Source organism: Bombina bombina, chromosome 1 (genome assembly GCF_027579735.1).
Source record: "Bombina bombina isolate aBomBom1 chromosome 1, aBomBom1.pri, whole genome shotgun sequence".
NCBI classification, from domain to species: domain Eukaryota; kingdom Metazoa; phylum Chordata; class Amphibia; order Anura; family Bombinatoridae; genus Bombina; species Bombina bombina.
The window spans coordinates 1118270018-1118291587 of NC_069499.1; the positions used below are offsets into that span (position 1 = coordinate 1118270018).

General features: G+C 41.5%; 1 protein-coding gene across 1 annotated transcript in view; it reads left to right on the forward strand.

The window, feature by feature from the left end:
* Positions 1-21570, forward strand: part of CDK12 (cyclin dependent kinase 12) — a 470679-nt gene that overhangs the window by 101276 nt on the left and 347833 nt on the right. The window contains exons 4-7 of the mRNA XM_053697993.1: positions 13544-13683; positions 13876-14046; positions 18923-19112; positions 19197-19253. Of these exons, the coding sequence (XP_053553968.1) occupies positions 13544-13683; positions 13876-14046; positions 18923-19112; positions 19197-19253 (558 nt within the window). The remainder of the gene's footprint in view (positions 1-13543; positions 13684-13875; positions 14047-18922; positions 19113-19196; positions 19254-21570) is intronic.

A 21570-nucleotide genomic window follows, 5' to 3' on the forward strand; every position in this document is an offset into this window, starting at 1 on the left:
GATAAGGCGGTGCTGCGAACTTCTTTTGAATTTTTTACCTAAGGTTGTGAATTCTAACAACATTAGTAGAGAAATTGTGGTTCCTTCATTATGTCCTGATCCTATGAATTCTAAGGAGAAATCATTGCATTCTTTGGATGCTGTTAGAGCTTTGTAATATTATGTTGAAGCTACTAAGTCTTTCCGAAAGACTTCTAGTCTATTTGTCATCTTTTCCGGTTCTAGAAAAGGCCAGAAAGCTTCTGCCATTTCTTTGGCATCTTGGTTGAAATCTTTATTTCATCATGCCTATGTTGAGTCGGGTAACACTCCGCCTCAAATGATTACAGCTCATTCTACTAGGTCAGTTCTACTTCCTGGGCGTTTAGGAATGAAGCTTCGGTTGATCAGATTTGCAAAGCAGCAACTTGGTCCTCTTTGCATAATTTTACTAAATTCTACCATTTTGATGTGTTTTCTTCTTTTGAAGCAGTTTTTGGTAGAAACGTACTTCAGGCAGTGTTTTCAGTTTGAATCTTCTGCTTATGTTTTTTCATTAAAATTTTATTCTGGGTGTGGATTATTTTCAGCAGGAATTGGCTGTCTTTATTTTATCCCTCCCTCTCTAGTGACTCTTGCGTGGAAAGATCCACATCTTGGGTAATCATTATCCCATACGTCACTAGCTCATGGACTCTTGCTAATTACATGAAAGAAAACATAATTTATGTAAGAACTTACCTGATAAATTCATTTCCTTCATATTAGCAAGAGTCCATGAGGCCCGTCCTTTTTTGTGGTGGTTTTGATTTTTTTGTATAAAGCACAATTATTCCAATTCCTTATTTTATATGCTTTCGCACTTTTTTCTTATCACCCCACTTCTTGGCTATTTGTTAAACTGAATTGTGGGTGTGGTGAGGGGTGTATTTATAGGCATTTTAAGGTTTGGGAAACTTTGCCCCTCCTGGTAGGAATGTATATCCCATACGTCACTAGCTCATGGACTCTTGCTAATATGAATTTATCAGGTAAGTTCTTACATAAATTATGTTTTTCTTTTCTCACTGAGGAAGTGAGATACCATTAACAGCAGCCTTTACTAGGTACACACACACACACACATATATACACACACACGTATATATAAAATTAGGGCTGGGCGATATGGGCAAAAATGAAAATCGAGATTTTGGACCAAAAAAATTGCAATTGTAAGTACATTGTCCTAAACAAGCTCAACACCCGGACTGCCTATATGATGATACCCCCATTAAAACATTCATTTTTATTTTACTTATATCCACACATTTTTCAACTATTCAAGATACATTTGCTAATATTGTTTATTAATTGTGAGTAAACGGGTCCTTTAAAAGAATGTGCAGGGTAGGTCAGATGCAGGGCATGCTGTTTCCACGGAGCACTTAAAATGGTACAAGTTTTTATAACCTAGTCCCTTCTAGCAGCATTAAAGGGACATAATACTCATACTGCATCAGTTTCAAGTGATTTAGCATATAACTGTAAAAAGCTGACGGGAAAATATCACCTGAGCATCTCTATGTAAAAAAGGAAGCTATTTTACCTCACAATTTCCTCAGCTCACCAGAGTAAAAAGTTTATACTTCAGCTGCTGTCCAGCTGCAGGTAAAAAAATGAAGAAGAAATGAATGGCAGCCAATCAGCATCGACAGTGCTGAGGTCATGAACTCTTTTACTGTGATCTCATGAGACTTCACTTAACGCTCATGAGATTTCATAGTAAACTTCCTTATACTGAATAGAGAAATAACAAGGCACAAGGCTCACTCCCTTGCCTGTCCCGGAACAGACATACTGAGTTGCTGCTTAAAGTCCTTTACAGTGGGGTTTGAATACTTATGACATTTTGAGGTAAATGATCTTTCTTTTTTACATAGAGATGTTCAGGTGATATTTTCTAGTCAGCTTTTTACAGCTATTCTGCATCACTTTCAAGTGATTCAACATTTGGGTATCATGGCCCTTTAATACAGGCAACAGCTACTTCTAAACAACCTGCAGATGGTGTATACCAAGCTGCAGACAGTGTATATGGAGGTGTCAGCCTTGCACCTCTCACATTGGAAGGAAGAGTCAAAGCAGCTGTTATGAGCACTATGCTGTAGCTTTCTAAGAGCACTTAGCGCTCAGGATACTTGATCACCAACTTACAAATGTAAGTAACTCTGGACCGCTTATCAATCAGAGGGTCTCCTGGTGCCTTCATTCTCCTCTTGCTAATACTATTGACTTACTTTGCAACCTCTCCTTCAATAGCTCAGCTGCAGCAAGAAATGTAAGACATCCACACCCCTTCTGAATGCAAATCATGTTGGGGTTGCTTTTGAAGTAAATATCTCATAATAGTGCAGTTGGTAAGCCATATCACACTTAAGCAGATTTTGTTTAAAGTGGCTGTGATATTGTATCTGTAGCAAAGATTTTTTTTTATAAAATCAAGATAAATATTATCATATATGAACAGTATTAGTTTCTTTCTAATGACACAAGTCGACGGATCATCATTAATTACTGTTGGGAATATCACTCCTGCCCAGCAGGAGGCGACAAAGAGCACCACAGCAATTCTGTTAAATATCACCTCCTTTCTATCCCACCCCAGTCATTCTCTTTGCCTACGTTAGAGCAAGGAAGTGGTAAAGTTAGGCGTTAGTAAAAGATTCTTCAATCAAGAGTTTATTGTTTAAGTAGTACAATATTGTGCTGCTTTGTTCTGGGGTGTAGCCGTAGTCCATATCAGTCTTTTCAGTAGAGCAGTGGTGGCTTTAGAGCAGTGGGAACTTGTGGGACATAATTCTCACTGCGCCTCCCATGTAATTTATGCTGCCCTAATCCTGATAGCCTAAGTATGATTACTCAGGCTTTATCTTTTCTCTACAGGGCTATATGAGGGAGAGGACCTCTAAATCCTGGTGAGCTGCCCTGCTGTCTGGCAGATTTACAAGGTAAGTGCTGACTTTTTATTCTGCGTTTGGGAAATAAAAGATCAGAGGAAGAGGAGTACTTTATTTAACCTAGGACATAGAGCCTCCTATAAATAAAAGGAAGGGATTATATGACATAACTTTTTAGGCAGGCACTGGGGCTGAGGAGAGAGACTCAAGATGAGGTGTTTTTTTTTTTTTCACTGCTCACGGTGGCTTAAATCACTGGGACTGGGGAGATTTGCTCTGTATGAAGTGATTCATTGTTCTCATATAGCACTGGCTAAGCAGCTGCCTAGCAGTTACGGAAGGGTTATAAAGAGGCTTGACAGAATGTTCACTCCCGGTGGCTTAACTTTACAATAAACATGGTGACCGGAAGATTGCCTTTTGAAACGCCCACGATGGGCAGAGCTATGTGTGGCGCCAATTTGCGTTGCACACCGCTTTCCCTGCACTTCCTGTTATCGGAAGGAACGGAGCAGAGTCCCCAGAGTGCTTACATATGTGTTAGGACAGGACAACAGTACAGCTGAGTTCCGGATCTTTTACTGACAGGATGTAACTGGTGTCAGAAGGGCTAATAGGCACCTCAGCAAAGTTAAGCTGAGGTGTAGAGGGGTTTTGCAGTCTTTGTGTACCTAATTAACCTTTTTCTGCACACAAAAATAAAAAAGTTAAGTTTTAAAATATAAACAGACAGTAAAGTTTTTCTGTTTTAATTTTTATTAAAAAATTTAAGAAGTTTATTTGAAGAATTAATCCATTGTGAGTCAGAATGGACCAAGAGACACTGCAAAGTGTCACTTGTTCCTTATGTTTTGATACCAATGGGGAACCACAAATCCCCTTTCTGTTCCTCATGTATTGAGAGAACTTTAAATTATAGGGATAGACTTTTTTTTCTGAACCAACTCCTAAGGCGGATGCTCTTCAGGAGTCTAATGACAATGTACAATAATGCCGCAACTGTCTCCTCAAGTGTCCCAAATTTTATCGCCCACACATTCAGTGCCCTGCGCTTCCTCTCAAACTCCACCTGGAGTTACCTTGCAAGACATCGCTTATCTGTCATAGGCGGTATCTGATGCATTGTCTGCCTCTCCCATACTGCAGGGAGAGTGCAAGAGGAAATGTTTTCAATCAATAAAAGTTGCTAATACAGTAGTGGCTATTACAAATTTTTCTTCCCAGAAGCCTGAAGAGGTAGATACTTTGGTAGTATCTGAGGGGAAAACTTCAGACTCGGTGTAATACCTTTATCGGATACTGATGTTAGTTCCTCCAGGTTTAAGCTTGGACACCTCCGTTACTTAAGGAGGTTTTAGCTACCCTGGATGTCTCCGCCACTACCGGCGTAGTCCATCCTAAAAAAGTACGGTAAAACTAAACAAGTATTTTGACGTGCCCTCCATGGTGGAAGTATTTCCTGTACCAGAAAGGGCTACAGAGATTATGGCTAAGGAATGGGAGAAATCGGGTATCCCTTTTTCTACATCTCCTAAATTAAAAGGATGTTTCCTATAGCAGACTCTATTAAGGAGTCTTGGCTGACAGATCCCTAGGTGGAAGGGACAATTTACACGCTAGTCAGAGGATTACTATTCCCATAGAGGATAGTTGTTTCTTTAAAGATCTTATGGATAACAAGTTAGAGGGGTCGCTCAAAAGAATGTATGTACACCAGGGTTTACAATGGCTACCTGCAGTGTTAACGTCACTAGTACGGCAGCATACTGGTTTGATGTGTTTAAATAAAATGAGAGAAGCGCTCAACCTGGAAACGAACAATAGCATAATAGCTTGTTCTATGGCTAGTTACCACCCAAGAAGCAGCCTCTTTTTGCTCAACATGTGCCTTTCACAGAGAAAAACTTTCCTGAAGCATATCAGTCTGATCCTGACTTCACAGTGCAGTCCAGCCCCGAAATACCAGGCAATTCTTCTCTGAACGAGAGAAACGGCAAAACCCCAGACGTTAGTTTCGGCCTATTGTGGGCCTCGTCAGTGAGGTGCAGCCATATCCCTCTAGGCACACTGAGCAACGGGTCCACGTCTGGATTCCCGCATCACACTTAGGGAGACTTCCCAAAATGTCATAATTTGCATAAATAAAAAGAGAGAAGCGCTCAACCTGGAAACGAACAATAGCATAATAGCTTGTTCTATGGTGAATTTGGAAGAGAGTTCCTTAGTTCTAACTGCAAGGGTAGTTTTCTTGGGATCCATAATAGACTCCTTATCAAAAAAAAATTCTGAGAGGAGACAGGAAATCAAGGATTTTTAAATTCTTGCCTAGCACTTCAGTCCTCTCCTCAATCGTCAGTGGCTCAGTGCATGCAGGTAATTGGGCTGATGGTAGCGGCAATGGACATCATCCAGTTCGCCTGTTTCCACCTTAGACTTCTGCAGTTAATCATGCTCAGGCAGTAGAACAGAGATTATGCTGATCTGTCTCCGCGATTACAGCTGGAGCAGGAGACAAGGGATCTCTACTTTGGTGGTTGTCTCAGGATCATTTCTCCCAGGGAACCTGCTTTTGCAGATCTTCCTGGGTGATTGTGACAACAGATACCAGCCTTCTGGGATGGGGAGCAGTTTGGGGCTCTCTCTGAAGGCTCAGGGAACATGGGCTCGGTCTGAGTCTGTTCTACCCATAAACATTCTGGAATTGAGAACAATCTTCAATGCTCTCCTGGCCTGGCCTCAGTTAGCTTTGGCCCAGTTCAGCACGTTCCAGTCGGATAATTTAACTTCAGTGGCTTACTCCACCCGTCAGGGAGGAACTCAGAGTTCCTTGGCCATGACAGAGGTAGCCAAGATCATTCAGTGGGCGGAGACCCACAATTGTCTGTTGGCGATCGCCTCCCAGATGTCCACTCCTGGAATGTGGGACTTCCTAAGCAGGCAGACTTTTCACCCGGGGGAGTGGGAACTCCATCCGAAAGTGTTTTCCACCCTGATTCTCAAATGGGGCCGGTCAGAATTTAATATCATGGCTTCTTGGCAGAATGCCAAGCTTCCGTGGTACCGGTCAAGGTCTTGGAACCCTCAGGCTGTACTGATAGACGCTCTGACTGTACCTTGGAATATCAGTCTCACATACCGATTTCCTCAGTTTGCTCTTCTACCTTGGGTCATTGCTCGAATCAAGCAGGAGAGGGCATCGGTGATCCTCCTTGCACCGGCGTGGCCTTGCAGGATTTGGTATGGAGAACTGGTGGACATGTCATCTCTTCCACATTGGAGACTTCCTTTGAGGAAGGACCTTCTAATTCAAGGACCTTTCTTTCGTCCAAATCTAGTTTCTCTGAAGCTGACTGCTTAATTTTATCCAAGCGTGGATTTTCGGAATTGGTCATTGTGATCATGATTCAGGTTCGTAAACCTGTGACTAGAAAGATTTACCATAAGAAAGGGCGTAGATATCTATACTGCTGTGAATCCAAGGGCTACTCTTTGAGTAGAGTTCGGATTCCTAGAATTCCGTCCTTTTTCTAAGAAGTTTGGAGGGATTATAGGCAAGTTCCCTAAAGGGACAAATATCTGCCTTGTCTATTTTGTTACATAAACGTCTGGCAGACTTCCCAGATGTACAATCGTTTTGTCAGGATCAGGCCTGTATTCAAATCAGTTACTCCTTCTTGGAATCTTAATTTAGTTCTTAAATTTCTTCAAGGGGCTCTGTTTGAGTCGATACATTCCTTAGATATTAAGTTATGTTGGTAAGTTTTGTTTCCTGTCGCTATTTCATCTGTTCGTAGATTTTCAGAGCTTTTGGTATTGCATAGTTTCAGACCGGAACATTAATGAGGAGTATGAGTCTACTTTTTTCGTACTAAATTAGGGTTTCTCCCTAAAGTAGTTTCAGACCGGAACATTAATCAGGAGATTGTTGTTCCTTCCTTGTGTCCTAATCCTTCTCAGGGGGAACGTCTTCTACACAATCTGGATGTGGTACTGCACTAAAATTCTTTTCTCCAACATAGGTGTGTCCGGTCCACGGCGTCATCCTTACTTGTGGGATATTCTCTTCCCCAACAGGAAATGGCAAAGAGCCCAGCAAAGCTGGTCACATGATCCCTCCTAGGCTCCGCCTACCCCAGTCATTCTCTTTGCCGTTGTACAGGCAACATCTCCACGGAGATGGCTTAGAGTTTTTTAGTGTTTAACTGTAGTTTTTCATTATTCAATCAAGAGTTTGTTATTTTCAAATAGTGCTGGTACGTACTATTTACTCAGAAACAGAAAAGAGATGAAGAATTCTGTTTGTATGAGGAAAATGATTTTAGCAACCGTAACTAAAATCCATGGCTGTTCCACACAGGACTGTTGAGAGCAATTAACTTCAGTTGGGGGAACAGTTTGCAGTCCCTTGCTGCTTGAGGTATGACACATTCTAACAAGACGATGTAATGCTGGAAGCTGTCATTTTCCCTATGGGATCCGGTAAGCCATGTTTATTACGATTGTAAATAAGGGCTTCACAAGGGCTTATTTAAACTGTAGACTTTTTCTGGGCTAAATCGATTGATTATTAACACATATTTAGCCTTGAGGAATCATTTTATCTGGGTATTTTGATATAATAATATCGGCAGGCACTGTTTTAGACACCTTATTCTTTAGGGGTTTTCCCAAAGCATAGGCAGAGTCTCATTTTCGCGCCGGTATGGCGCACTTGTTTTTGAGGACAGCATGGCATGCAGCTGCATGTGTGTGGAGCTCTGATACATAGAAAGGTCTTTCTGAAGGCATCATTTGGTATCGTATTCCCCTTTGGGCTTGGTTGGGTCTCAGCAAAGCAGATTCCAGGGACTGTAAAGGGGTTAAATATAAAAACGGCTCCGGTTCCGTTATTTTAAGGGTTAAAGCTTCCAAATTTGGTGTGCAATACTTTTAAGGCTTTAAGACACTGTGGTGAAATTTTGGTGAATTTTGAACAATTCCTTCATACTTTTTCGCAATTGCAGTAATAAAGTGTGTTTAGTTTAAAATTTAAAGTGACAGTAACGGTTTTATTTTAAAACGTTTTTTGTGCTTTGTTATCAAGTTTATGCCTGTTTAACATGTCTGAACTACCAGATAGATTGTGTTCTGACTGTGGGGAAACCAAGGTTCCTTCTCATTTAACTATATGTATTTTATGTCATAAAAAAAATTTAGTAAAAATGATGCCCAAGATGATTCCTCAAGTGAGGGGAGTAAGCATGGTACTGCATCATCCCCTCCTTCGTCTACACCAGTCTTGCCCATACAGGAGGCCCCTAGTACATCTAGTGCGCCAATACTCCTTACTATGCAACATTTAACGGCTGTAATGGATAATTCTATCAAAAACATTTTAGCCAATATGCCCACTTATCAGTGAAAGCGCGACTGCTCCGTTTTAGAAAATTCTGTAGAGCATGAGAACGCTGATGATATGGTTTCTGAAGGGCCCCTACACCAGTCTGAGGGGGCCAGGGAGGTTTTGTCTGAGGGAGAAATTTCGGATTCAGGAAACATTTCTCAACAAGCTGAACCTGATGTGATTACTTTTAAATTTAAGTTGGAACATCTCCGCGCTCTGCTTAAGGAGGTGTTATCCAATTTGGATGATTGTGATTATCTGGTCATTCCAGAACCACTATGTAAAATGGAAAAGTTCTTAGAGGCCCCGGGGCCCCCCGAAGCTTTTCTTATATCCAAGCGGGTGGCGTACATTGTTAGTACAGAATGGGACAGGCCCGGTATACCTTTAGTACCTCCCCCCATATTTATAAAATTGTTTTCCTATAGTCGACACCAGAAAGGACTGATGGCAGACAGTCCCCAAGGTCGAGGGGGCGGTTTCTACTCTACACAAGCGCGCCACTATACCCATAGAAGATAGTTGTGCTTTCCAAGATCCTATGGATAAAAAATTAGAAGGTCTGCTAAAGATGTTTGTTCAGCAAGGTTCCCTTCTACAACCAATTGCATGCATTGTCCCTGTCACTGCAGCCGCGTGTTTCTAGTTTGAGCTAGGAAAGGCGATTATTAGTAATTCTTCTTCTTATGAGGAGATTATGGACAGAATTCGTGCTCTTAAATTGGCTAATTCTTTCACCCTAGACGCCACCTTGCAATTGGCTAGGTTAGCGGCGAAAAAATTCTGGGTTTGCTATTGTGGCGCAGAGCGCTTTGGTTAAAATCTTGGGCAGCGGATGCGTCTTCCAAGAACAAATTGCTTGACATTCCTTTCAAGGGGAAAACACTCTTTGGCCCTGACTTGAAAGAGATTATCTCTGATATCACTGGGGGCAAGGGCCACGCCCTTCCTCAGGATAGGTCTTTTCAAGACCAAAAATAAACCTAAGTTTCGTCCCTTTCGCAGAAACGGATCAGCCCCAAGGGCTACGTCCTCTAAGCAGGAAGGTAATACTTCTCAAGCCAATCCAGCCTGGAGACCTATGCAAGGCTGGAACAAAGGAAAGCAGGCCAGGAAACCTGCCACTGCTACCAAGACAGCATGAAATGCGGGCCCCCGATCCGGGACCGGATCTGGTGGGGGGCAGACTCTCTCTCTTCGCTCAGGCTGGGGCAAGAGATGTTCTGGACCCTTGGGCGCTAGAAATAGTCTCCCAAGGTTATTCTCTGGAGTTCAAGGGGCTTCCTCCAAGGGGGAGGTTCCACAGGTCTCAGTTGTCTTCAGACCACATAAGAAGACAGGCATTCTTACATTGGGTAGAAGACCTGCTAAAAATGGGAGTGATTCATCCTGTTCCATTAGGAGAACAAGGGATGGGGTTCTACTCCAATCTGTTCATAGTTCCCAAAAAAGGGGGAACGTTCAGACCAATCTTAGATCTCAAGATCTTGAACAAGTTTCTCAAGGTTCCATCGTTCAAGATGGAAACCATTCGAACACTTCTTCCTTCCATCCAGGAAGGTCAATTCATGACCAAGGTGGATTTCAAGGATGCGTATCTACATATTCCTATCCACAAGGAACATCATCGGTTCCTAAGGTTTGAATTCCTGGACAAGCATTTCCAGTTCGTGGCGTTTTCTTTCGGATTAGCCACTGCTCCTAGGATTTTCTCATAGGTACTAGGGTCCCTTCTGGCGGTGCTAAGACCAAGGGGCATTGCTGTAGTACCTTACTTGGACGACATTCTGATTCGAGCGTCGTCCCTTCCTCAAGTAAAGGCTCACACGGACATTGTCCTGGCCTTTCTCAGATCTCACGGATGGAAAGTGAACGTGGAAAAGAGTTCTCTATCTCCGTCAACGAGGGTTCCCTTCTTGGGAACTATAATAGACTCCTTAGAAATAAGGATTTTTCTGACAGAAGCCAGAAAAACAAAACTTCTAGACTCTTGTCGGATACTTCATTCCGTTCCTCTTCCTTCCATAGCGCAGTGCATGGAAGTGATAGGTTTGATAGTAGCGGCAATGGACATAGTTCCTTTTGTGCGCATTCATCTAAGACCATTACAACTGTTCCTGCTCAGTCAGTGGAATGGGGACTATTCAGACTTGTCTCTGAAGATACAAGTAAATCAGAGGACCAGAGACTCATTCCGTTGGTGGCTGTCCCTGGACAACCTGTCACAAGGGATGACCTTCCGCAGACCAGAGTGGGTCATTGTCACGACCGACGCCAGTCTGATGGGCTGGGGCGCGGTCTGGGGATCCCCGAAAGCTCAGGGTCTTTGGTCTCGGGTAGAATCTCTTCTACCGATAAATATTCTGGAACTGAGAGCGATATTCAATGCTCTCAAAGCTTGGCCTCAGCTAGCGAGGGCCAAGTTCATACATCAACCATCAGGGGGGAACAAGGAGTTCCCTAGCGATGGAAGAAGTGACCAAAATCATTCTATGGGCGGAGTCTCACTCCTGCCACCTGTCTGCTATCCACATCCCAGGAGTGGAAAATTGGGAAGCGGATTTTCTGAGTCGTCAGACATTGCATCCGGGGGAGTGGGAACTCCATCCGGAAATCTTTGCCCAAGTCACTCAACCGTGGGGCATTCCAGACATGGATCTGATGGCCTCTCGTCAGAACTTCAGAGTTCCTTACTACGGGTACAGATCCAGGGATCCCAAGGCGGCTCTAGTGGATGCACTAGTAGCACCTTGGACCTTCAAACTAGCTTATGTGTTCCCGCCGTTTCCTCTCATCCCCAGGCTGGTAGCCAGGATCAATCAGGAGAGGGCGTCGGTGATTTTGATAGCTCCTGCGTGGCCACGCAGGACTTGGTATACAGATCTGGTGAATATGTCATCGGCTCCACCATGGAAGCTACCTTTGAGACGAGACCTTCTTGTTCTAGGTCCGTTCGACCCACTCCAGCTGACTGCTTGGAGATTGAACGCTTGATCTTATCAAAGCGAGGGTTCTCAGATTCTGTTATTAATACTCTTGTTCAGGCCTGAAAGCCTGTAACCAGAAAATTACCACATAATTTGGTATATCTGTTGGTGTGAATCTGCAGGATTCCCTTGGGACAAGGTTAAGATTCCTAAGAGTCTATCCTTCCTTCGAGAAGGATTGGAAAAAGGATTATCTGCAAGTTCCTTGATGGGACAGATTTCTGCCTTGTCTGTGTTACTTCACAAAAAGCTGGCAGCTGTGCCAGATGTTCTAGCCTTTGTTCAGGCTCTGGTTAGAATCAAGCCTGTTTACAAAATTTTGACTCCTCCTTGGAGTCTCAACCTAGTTCTTTCAGTTCTTCAGGGGGTTCCGTTTGAACCCTTACATTCCGTTGATATTAAGTTATTATCTTGGAAAGTTTTGTTTTTGGTTGCAATTTCTTCTGCTAGAAGAGTTTCAGAATTATCTGCTCTGCAGTGTTCTTCTCCTTATCTGGTGTTCCATGCAGATAAGGTGGTTTTGCGTACTAAACCTGGTTTTCTTCCAAAAGTTGTTTCTAACAAAGACATTAACCAGGAGATAGTTGTGCCTTCTTTGTGTCCTAATCCAGTTTCAAAGAAGGAACGTTTGTTGCACAACTTGGATGTAGTTCGTGCTCTCAAATTTTACTTAGCAGCTACTAAGGTTTTCAGACAAACTTTGGCTTTGTTTGTTGTTTATTCTGGTAAACGGAGAGGTCAAAAAGCAACTTCTACCTCTCTCTCCTTCTGGATTAAAAGCATTATCCGATTGGCTTATGAGACTGCCGGACGGCAGCCTCCTGAAAGAATCACAGCTCACTCCACTAGGGCTGTGGCTTCCACATGGGCCTTCAAGAACGAGGCTTCTGTTGATCAGATATGTAAGGCAGCGACTTGGTCTTCATTGCACACTTTTTCTAAATTTTACAAATTTGATACTTTTGCTTCTTCTGAGGCTATTTTTGGGAGAAAGGTTTTGCAAGCCGTGGTGCCTTCCATTTAGGTGACCTGATTTGCTCCCTCCCTTCATCCGTGTCCTAAAGCTTTGGTATTGGTTCCCACAAGTAAGGATGACGCCGTGGACCGGACACACCTATGTTGGAGAAAACAGAATTTATGTTTACCTGATAAATTGCTTTCTCCAACGGTGTGTCCGGTCCACGGCCCGCCCTGGTTTTTTTAATCAGGTCTGATAATTTATTTTCTTTAACTACAGTCACCACGGTAACATATGGTTTCTCCTATGCAAATATTCCTCCTTTACGTCGGTCGAATGACTGGGGTAGGCGGAGCCTAGGAGGGATCATGTGACCAGCTTTGCTGGGCTCTTTGCCATTTCCTGTTGGGGAAGAGAATATCCCACAAGTAAGGATGACGCCGTGGACCGGACACACCGTTGGAGAAAGCAATTTATCAGGTAAACATAAATTCTGTTTTTACAGGCGACTAAGGATTTTCGTCAGCCTTCTGTTTAACGTAAGGGACAGAGAGCTAAGGCTACTTCTCTTTCTTTGTGGCTGAAGAGTATCATTTACTTTGCCTATGAAACTGCTGGACAGCAGCCTCCCGAGGGAGTAACGGCTCTTTCTACGAGGGTTGTTTCCTCTTCCTGGGCATTCACAATGAAGCCTTTATGAAACAGTTTTGCAAGGCTGTAACTTGGTCCTCTCTTCACTCTTTTTCAAACTTCTATAAATTTGACTTTTTAGCCACGGCTGAGGTCGCTTTTGAGGGAGAGGTTTTTCAAGCAGTGGTGCCTTCCGTTTAGGTTTCCTGTCTTGTCCCTCCCTTATCATCTGTGTACTCTAGCTTGGGTGTTGATTCCCAACAGTAATTAATGATAATCCATGGACTCATCGTGTCATTAGAAAGAAAACAAAATTTATGCTTACCTGATAAATTTCTTTCTTTCTTGACACAATGAGTCCTCGGCCCGCCCTGTTATTTAGACAGGTTGTTGGTATTTTATAAACTTCAGACACCTCTGCGCCTTGTTGTTTCCTTTCTCTCCTTTACTTCGGTCGAATGACTGGGGTGGGATAGAAGTGAGGTGATATTTAACAGCTTTGCTGTGGTGCTCTTTGCCGCCTCCTGTTGGGCAGGAGTGATATTCCCAACAGTAATTAATGATGATCCGTGGACTCATTGTGTCAAGAAATAAATACATTTATAAGGTAAGCATAAATTTAGTTTTTTTTTGTTTTTACTTTTTTTTTTTCTTTTTCCTTCTTTAGAATTTGCTGCCCACGATATGGTGAGCGGAAGCAAACAGAAACAGACTGGGGAAAGCGTTGTGTCGACAAATTTGATATTATTGGTATTATTGGAGAAGGCACATACGGGCAAGTGTACAAAGCCAAGGACAAGGATACAGGTGTGGGAATCATTGTTGCTTTTTCCCCCATTGTATCAAGCCTGCTAAGTTATTTTATATTATAATTGGTTCTCATGACTGTTTTTTTGGAACATATTTGACCTACCTACACAATTCTGTTGTCGTTTGGTAGTTTAATTGCTTTGGACCTATGAAAAACTGACATCCTGAATCAGTTTGTTGTCTTACTAGGAGAACTTGTGGCCTTAAAGAAAGTACGTCTAGACAACGAGAAAGAAGGGTTCCCTATTACTGCCATCCGTGAAATCAAAATCTTGCGGCAGCTCATTCACAACAGCGTTGTAAATATGAAAGAGATTGTTACAGACAAACAGGATGCTCTGGATTTCAAGAAAGATAAAGGTAACTATGCTTGGCTTCTTTCTCTGCAAACCCTTTACTCAAATATAATAACTGTTTATGGTGATATAGTCAAAATTAATGTTGTGAGGTTAAAATGTATTTTCTTTCTAATGGCAGTAAGAGTCCACAAATAACATTCATAACCTATTGGAAATACTTTACCTGGCCACCAGAAGGAGGCAAAGACATCCCAAACAGAGCTTTAAACTATCCCTCCCACTTCCCCTACCATCACAGTAGTTCTTTGCCTCATTCATGGAGGTAGGCAGAGAGAGTTGCCCTGCTGAAGATTTTGATTTTATTGTCCTCAATTGTTTCCTGCAAGCGAAGGCAGGGTACCATGTAATTCTCTAGTAGAGTTTTGGTGTATGCTAGCTACTGGATGTCACAGGGAAGTTCGTATGCCTCTTCCAGTGTTCTTATGCTATCCTCCCTTTTTTTGCAAACAGTCTTAGTTACACTGATTTTCCTTTGTGTTACTGGACCTATTCAGGATGTCAGAAGCTGGGTAAGTCTTGTTTTTATTCCTCCCTTTTTAATGGCTTGTTGCCTAACGAGACAGGTTAAGCAGCCAGATAGTCAGCAGACTGGTTTATGGGGACCCTCATAAGCTGAAGGGGCTAACTAATAACTTTCGTTGCCACAGTAATTTAGAGGGCAATCGGTGGAATCAAGGTGCCTTCAGGTTTGAGGTTGCACTGCTTTATGGGGGCATATTACACACAGAAGCGGTACACCGCTGCCATGTGATATGGGGTGGCTTGTAAGAAGGGGCTACGTTTGGCCTCGTGCTGTCAAATAGAGCTCCTCCTATTCATCATGACTTGCAGCAGTGTCTGTTACAAACTTCCACGCAGGCAATTTTGGCACCATCCCACCACAGACTAGTGTAGTGCGCTACACTAGTCCTGTGAGCGAAGGAGCTGCGTGGGTGCTCAGTTACCGATACAGAGGTGTTGAGACACCACAGAGCATTTATTAAAGTAAGCTTTAGGGCAGGAAATTTGGGGAAATAGCTATGGAACTATGGAATGGAGAGAGAAAATTACACTGATGGTGCACAAATAATAAATTGAGTAAAATTACTGTGAAGCCTCTGCGGAGTCGCAGACCAACGTATGCCCTGATATGCCAGTAGTACAACTGTAACCGGCTGTCTCTATTCCTGCACATGCTGTTCTCTGCGGCCCCGTTTCTCAAACACTCTGGGTTTTGACCTTTCCCTCATGATTCTGCAGCCAAGTTACAATCAGCGGTTTCTGATGCCCTGAGTGCTATGCCAGTTGCAGGTAAAAGAAAGAAAAAGTTTAAGCATTGTTTCTCTGAATCTAGAACCAGCAGCTCTGTTGGAGCTGTTGCAGTCAGCCATATGCAACTTTCTGATTTTGACGACTCCTTGACTACCTCAGGAGAACTTTCATCCTCTGACTCCTCTAGAGAATCTGAAAGGGACTCTGAGAATATTACCTTTTATATTTAAAGCAGGTACATACATTGTATATAGTCTTTAAAACGAAGTTGAAAACCCCTGAGGTTTTCCCTGTGCCTTCTTTGGAGGTGGACATCATATCTGTTGTAACATTTTCTCCTTCACCAAATTTTAAGATGTTACCCGTTTTTGTTTTTGACGTGTGGCATACTTTTCCTAAGGTAGTCAGTGCCATTTCCTCCCTGGCTAAACGCACTACCATCCCTACTAAACCTGGGAAAGAGTTCTCACTCTCAGCATGAGTGATCTTTTTAGGTATCATAAATTTTATCATCATGCCGATTTATCTCACAGATCAACGCAGGGAGAAGGTTCAGACTGCTTGTCTGCTTCAATCGACTCTTCAACATTTCCGTAACTCAATGCATGTGTGTGGTAGATCTTATGGTTGCTGCTTTGGACGCTATTCCTTTTGCTCACTTTCATCTGAGACTTCTACAGTTGTGTGCTCAAGCAATGGAATGGGAATCATTCAGACCTTTCTGAGGTAATGTCTCTGGATCCAGAGACAAGAAGTTCTCTCTCCTAGTGGCTGTGTCAGGAACCCATTCTCCAGGACATGCGTTTCCTGCTCCCATCCTGGGAAATTATAACCAATGCGAGTTTGACAGGATGAGGTGCTGTATGGGGCTCTCTGAGAGCTCAGGGTACTTGGCAACCAGAGGAAGCGATTCTTTATTGTTCACCGTTCTGGAGTTGAAGGGCCATGTTCAATGCTCTACTGTTGTGACCCCAGTTACATTCCGTACATTATATTAGATTTCAAACGGACAACATCACTACCGTAGCCTATTTTAATCACCAGGGTGGAACGCAAAGCTCTCTGGCGATGCTGGAAGTGTCTCGTATTCTCCAGTGGGCAGAGACATATCAATTCCAAATACCAGTCATCCACATTCTAGGTGTGGAGAACTGGGAAGTGGATTTACAGAGCAGACAGACTCTTCACTCCAGGGAATGGTCTCTAAACCAGGCATTTTTAGCGAGTTCACCTGATCTGATGGCTTCACATCTTCTTTGAGACAGTGATTGCTACTCTAATTCAGGCACGTAAGCCCATTACCAGACTTATTTACCATAAGGTGTGGGGGGCTTATCTGTCTTGGTGAGCTTATTGTGGATTCCCTTGGCACAAAGTGAAGACTCTTCATGTCCTTCAGTTTCTGCAGGATGGTTTGGAGAAATGCCTGTCGGATAGTTTTTATAAAGGTCAGATTTGCTCTTACTGTATTGTTGCATAAGAGGTTGGCTCGTTTGCCAGATGTTCAGTTGTTTGTTCAAGCTATTGCTAGAATTAGACCTGTTTTCAAGCCAATTGCTCTTCTGGAGCATTAATCTTGTTCTTAGAGTACTTCAACAGGCTCCGTTTGAGCATATGCATTCTATTGATATTAAGTTACTAATTGGGAAAGTGTTGTTTCTGTTAGCTATTTCCTCTGCTTGCAGAGTTTTGGAATTGTCTGCTCTCCAGTGTGACGCTTTATCTGGTGTTGCATTCGGATAAGGCTGTACTTCGGACAAAGACAGAGATTTTACTGAAGGTTGTCTTGTCACAATCAATAAATTGTTGTTCCGTCTGTTCCAATCCTCCTTCCACCAAGGAGAGGTTATTGCATAATCTGGATGTTGTTAGATCTTTAAAGTTTTATCTTCATGCTACTTCATTCATCTTCCTTGTTTTGTTCTGTTTTCTAGTAAGCACAAGTGTCAGAAAGGCACAGATCCTGTTCTATCCTTCTGCCTCAGTAGTTTGATTTGCATGGCTTATATATAGGTGGGTCAGCAGCCTCCATCCCGGAATATGGGAAATTCTACACGTGTGTTGTCTACTTTCTGGGCCTTCAAGAATGAGGCTGCAGTTTAACAGATCTGCAAGCCTGGTCTCGTTAATTACTTTCACTTAAGTTTTACTTGTTTTATGTTTTTGCCTCAGCAGAGGCATCTTTTAGGAAAACTGTTAGTCAAGTGGCGGTGCCTAGTATTTATTGATGCCTTATCTACCTTTCCCTCCCTAAAATTTTTGTGGACTACACTGGTAAGGTATTCATTTCCCATAGGTAATGAATGGAATTCGTGGACCTGATAAATTTTTCTTTCTTTCTTGGCAATGAGTCCTCAAGCCCACCCCAAAATAGTGTAGTGGCGGCAGGTTTAGAGCACCTCTTTACCCCTTGTGTCTCTACTTTTCCTTATCCTTGAGCGCTGCGGAATCTGTTGGCGCTCTACAAATACCTGATAATAATAATAATAATCCTTGGCTTGAACTAATTAAAGAGTAAAGGAAGTGGGAGGGACATTTCAATGCTTTGGGGTTTCTTTGACTCCTCCTGGTGGCCAGGTGAAGTATTTCCCATAGGTTATGAATGGAATTTGTGGATTCACTGCCAAGAAAGAAAATAATTTATCAGGTAAGCATAAATTGTGAATGGCCTTATAGGTTTGTATTGCTGTACTAATATTTATCTTGAAATCAAGAGTTTAAAGGGACAGTTTACTCAAAAATTTTCTCCCCTTTAATTTGTTTCCAATGATCCACTTTACCTGCTGGAGTGTATTAAATTGTTTACAAATAGCTCCTTTTCCCTTATATTGGCATTTGAAATAGTTGATTTAGCATGTGGTATCCCCACCTATTCTGAAAGTTTGTTGCCACAGGTCCAAGCTATAGATAAGCTTTGTAAACACAGCCAGTAGAAGAATTTACACTCCCAGTGGGATATAGCAGAGATAAGGTAATAAAATGATGATTTTCCATTGTTTTCTCCAAGTACTGGTGATTGTTTTATGGACAGATATAAGATAAAGAAGCAGGTATATTTGCACAATGTGATATAGTAATGAAATCTGATTATGCCTACAAGCTCAACCCATTTTATTAGGTTGTGGCTTCAAAACACAAAATCAGAGCTTTAATATACACAAATAAACCTTAAAAAGCTAATTTTCATACATGTTTTACTCTGCAGTTGGTAAAAAAGCAATTGTTAACACATTAAGAGAAACACTATTTTACAGTATAATGTCCCTTTAAGTTTCAGGCATAATTCTTTTAAAGTCCATTAAATACAGTACAAATGCATAGAAATAACAAACATTCTGAATTTCAAATGAGCAATTTCCTGCCTCTATCATGCGACAGTTTTAAGACAATGGGACACATATATACTGTCAACTCGTGCACATGTCTCAGTAGGAGCTGGTGTCTCTGTGCACATAAAGACTGTGTACAGAATTTTTTTAATTTTTAAAGTATAAAATACTGCATTGCTTGCCTTGTTTGTTGTAATTTTTTCAGTGTTCATATCGCATTTACTAAAATATTTTATCTCAAATGCAACATGTAAAGTTTTTATATAAACTGTTTTGTTTTTGTTTTTTTAAATACAGGTGCCTTTTATTTAGTGTTTGAGTACATGGACCATGACCTTATGGGTCTTCTAGAATCTGGATTAGTGCAATTTTCTGAGGACCACATTAAGTCTTTTATGAAACAACTGATGGAAGGATTGGACTACTGCCACAAGAAGAATTTCCTCCACCGAGATATCAAATGCTCAAACATACTTCTAAACAATAGGTAACATGCAGAAAACAAAATGTCAGCATCTTTGAATTTAGATTTTTTGTTTTTTATTAACCACATTCTCTTATTTACATGCAGCGGACAAATCAAGTTAGCAGACTTCGGATTGGCCCGGTTGTACAGCTCAGAGGAAAGGTAAGTAGTGGATTAAAACTTCCCTTACAATGATAATTAAAGGACATTAAATAAGATTGTAATATAAAATGATTGTGTAGTAGAAAAAAAGATATTTTCAATATTCTTTAAAAAAAAATTGTCTCCTAATTTATCTTTTGACAATTGTTTTATTTCTCTGTTCCACTGATTTTCTGTAAAGTAATGGGTGCCATGTTTGAACCTAGGTTTCCCCTTATCTTTTCTGCTGAGTTAATTAGGGACTGATATAAAACAGGTAATACGAGTGTGTGAAAACAAGTCTGCCTGGCATATAGGATTGTTTAATTAACAGGGTTTCCACTATCGCCTGTACTATATCTGTCTCTAATTGTCGCCAACAAAAACTTTTACACATATATATTTAATCCTTAAACAACTAATATAATTGAAACAATATATCTACATATTTTTCCTAGGCCAATCTTTGCTTTGAATACGTTTATAGCTAGCATTTATTTACGGTTCAACATCCCTTCAACAATAATTTGTCATTGCCATGCCTGTTGGTGTATAAATGTTTTTTTTAACCATCAATCTACTCTTTCATTAAATTATGTGATAAAACAACTTTCTAGTGTTTTTTTCATTATTTGACCTGTTTTATGTAATTTTACTTTGCCCAAGAATGAGTGGAATGTATCTTATAATTGCTTGATCAGCACAGAGACACCTTTATATCTGTAAACCAATATGGTTTTCTTCTGTTATGTGTGATCAGTCCACGGGTCATCATTACTTCTGGGATATAACTCCTCCCCAACAGGAAATGCAAGAGGATTCACCCAGCAGAGCTGCATATAGCTCCTCCCCTCTACGTCAGTCCCAGTCATTCTCTTGCACCCAACGACTAGATAGGATGTGTGAGAGGACTATGGTGATTATACTTAGTTTTTATGACTTCAATCAAAAGTTTGTTATTTTAAAATAGCACCGGAGCGTGTTATTACTTCTCTGGCAGAGTTTGAGGAAGAATCTGTCAGAGTTTTTTACTATGATTTTAACCGGAGTAGTTAAGATCATATTGCTGTTCTCGGCCATCTGAGGGAGGTAAAGGCTTCAGATCAGGGGACAGCGGGCAGAGGAATCTGCATTGAGGTATGTAGCAGTTTTTATTTTCTGAATGGAATTGATGAGAAAATCCTGCCATACCGTTAAAATGACATGTATGTATACACTTCAGTATTCTGGGGATGGTATTTCACCGGAACTACTCTGTTAAAGGTCACTAATCCTTTTTAATAACTATTTATCATGTTAAACGTTTTTGCTGGAATGTAGAATCGTTTACATTGCTGAGGTACTGTGTGAATAAATATTTGGGCATTATTTTCCACTTGGCAGTTTTTTTGCTTTAATTGTGACAGTTTCGTTTCTCTTCACTGCTGTGTGGGAGAGGGAGGGGCCGTTTTTGGCGCTCTTTGCTACGCATCAAAAAATACCAGTCAGTTACTTTTATTTTTCCTGCATGATCCGGTTCATCTCTGATAGATCTCAGGGGTCTTCAAACTTCTTTGAAGGGAGGTAAATTCTCTCAGCAGAGCTGTGAGAATTCTTATAGTGACTGTGAATAAAAACGTTGCTTTGTATTTTTTATGTCAAATTTAATTATTGTTATTTTACTAATGGGAACAAACCTTTGCTAAAAGTTTTGTTGTTTTAAAGTTTGATGCTATAACTGTTTTTTTCAGTTCACTATTTCAACTGTCATTTAATCGTTAGTACCTCTTTGAGGCACAGTACGTTTTTTGCTAAAAAAGATTATAACCAAGTTGTAAGTTTTTTTGCTAGTGTGTTAAACATGTCTGACTCAGAGGAAGATATCTGTGTCATTTGTTCCAATGCCAAGGTGGAGCCCAATAGAAATTTATGTACTAACTGTATTGATGCTACTTTAAATAAAAGTCAATCTGTACAATGTGAACAAATTTCACCAAACAGCGAGGGGAGAGTTATGCCGACTAACTCGCCTCACGCGGCAGTACCTGCATCTCCCGCCCGGGAGGTGCGTGATATTTTGGCGCCTAGTACATCTGGGCGGCCATTACAGATAACATTACAAGATATGGCTACTGTTATGACTGAAGTTTTGTCTAAATTACCAGAACTAAGAGGCAAGCGTGATCACTCTGGGGTGAGAACAGAGTGCGCTGACAATGCTAGGGCCATGTCTGATACTGCGTCACAGCTCGCAGAGCATGAGGACGGAGAGCTTCATTCTGTGGGTGACGGTTCTGATCCAAACAGATTGGACTCAGATATTTCAAATTTTAAATTTAAATTGGAGAACCTCCGTGTA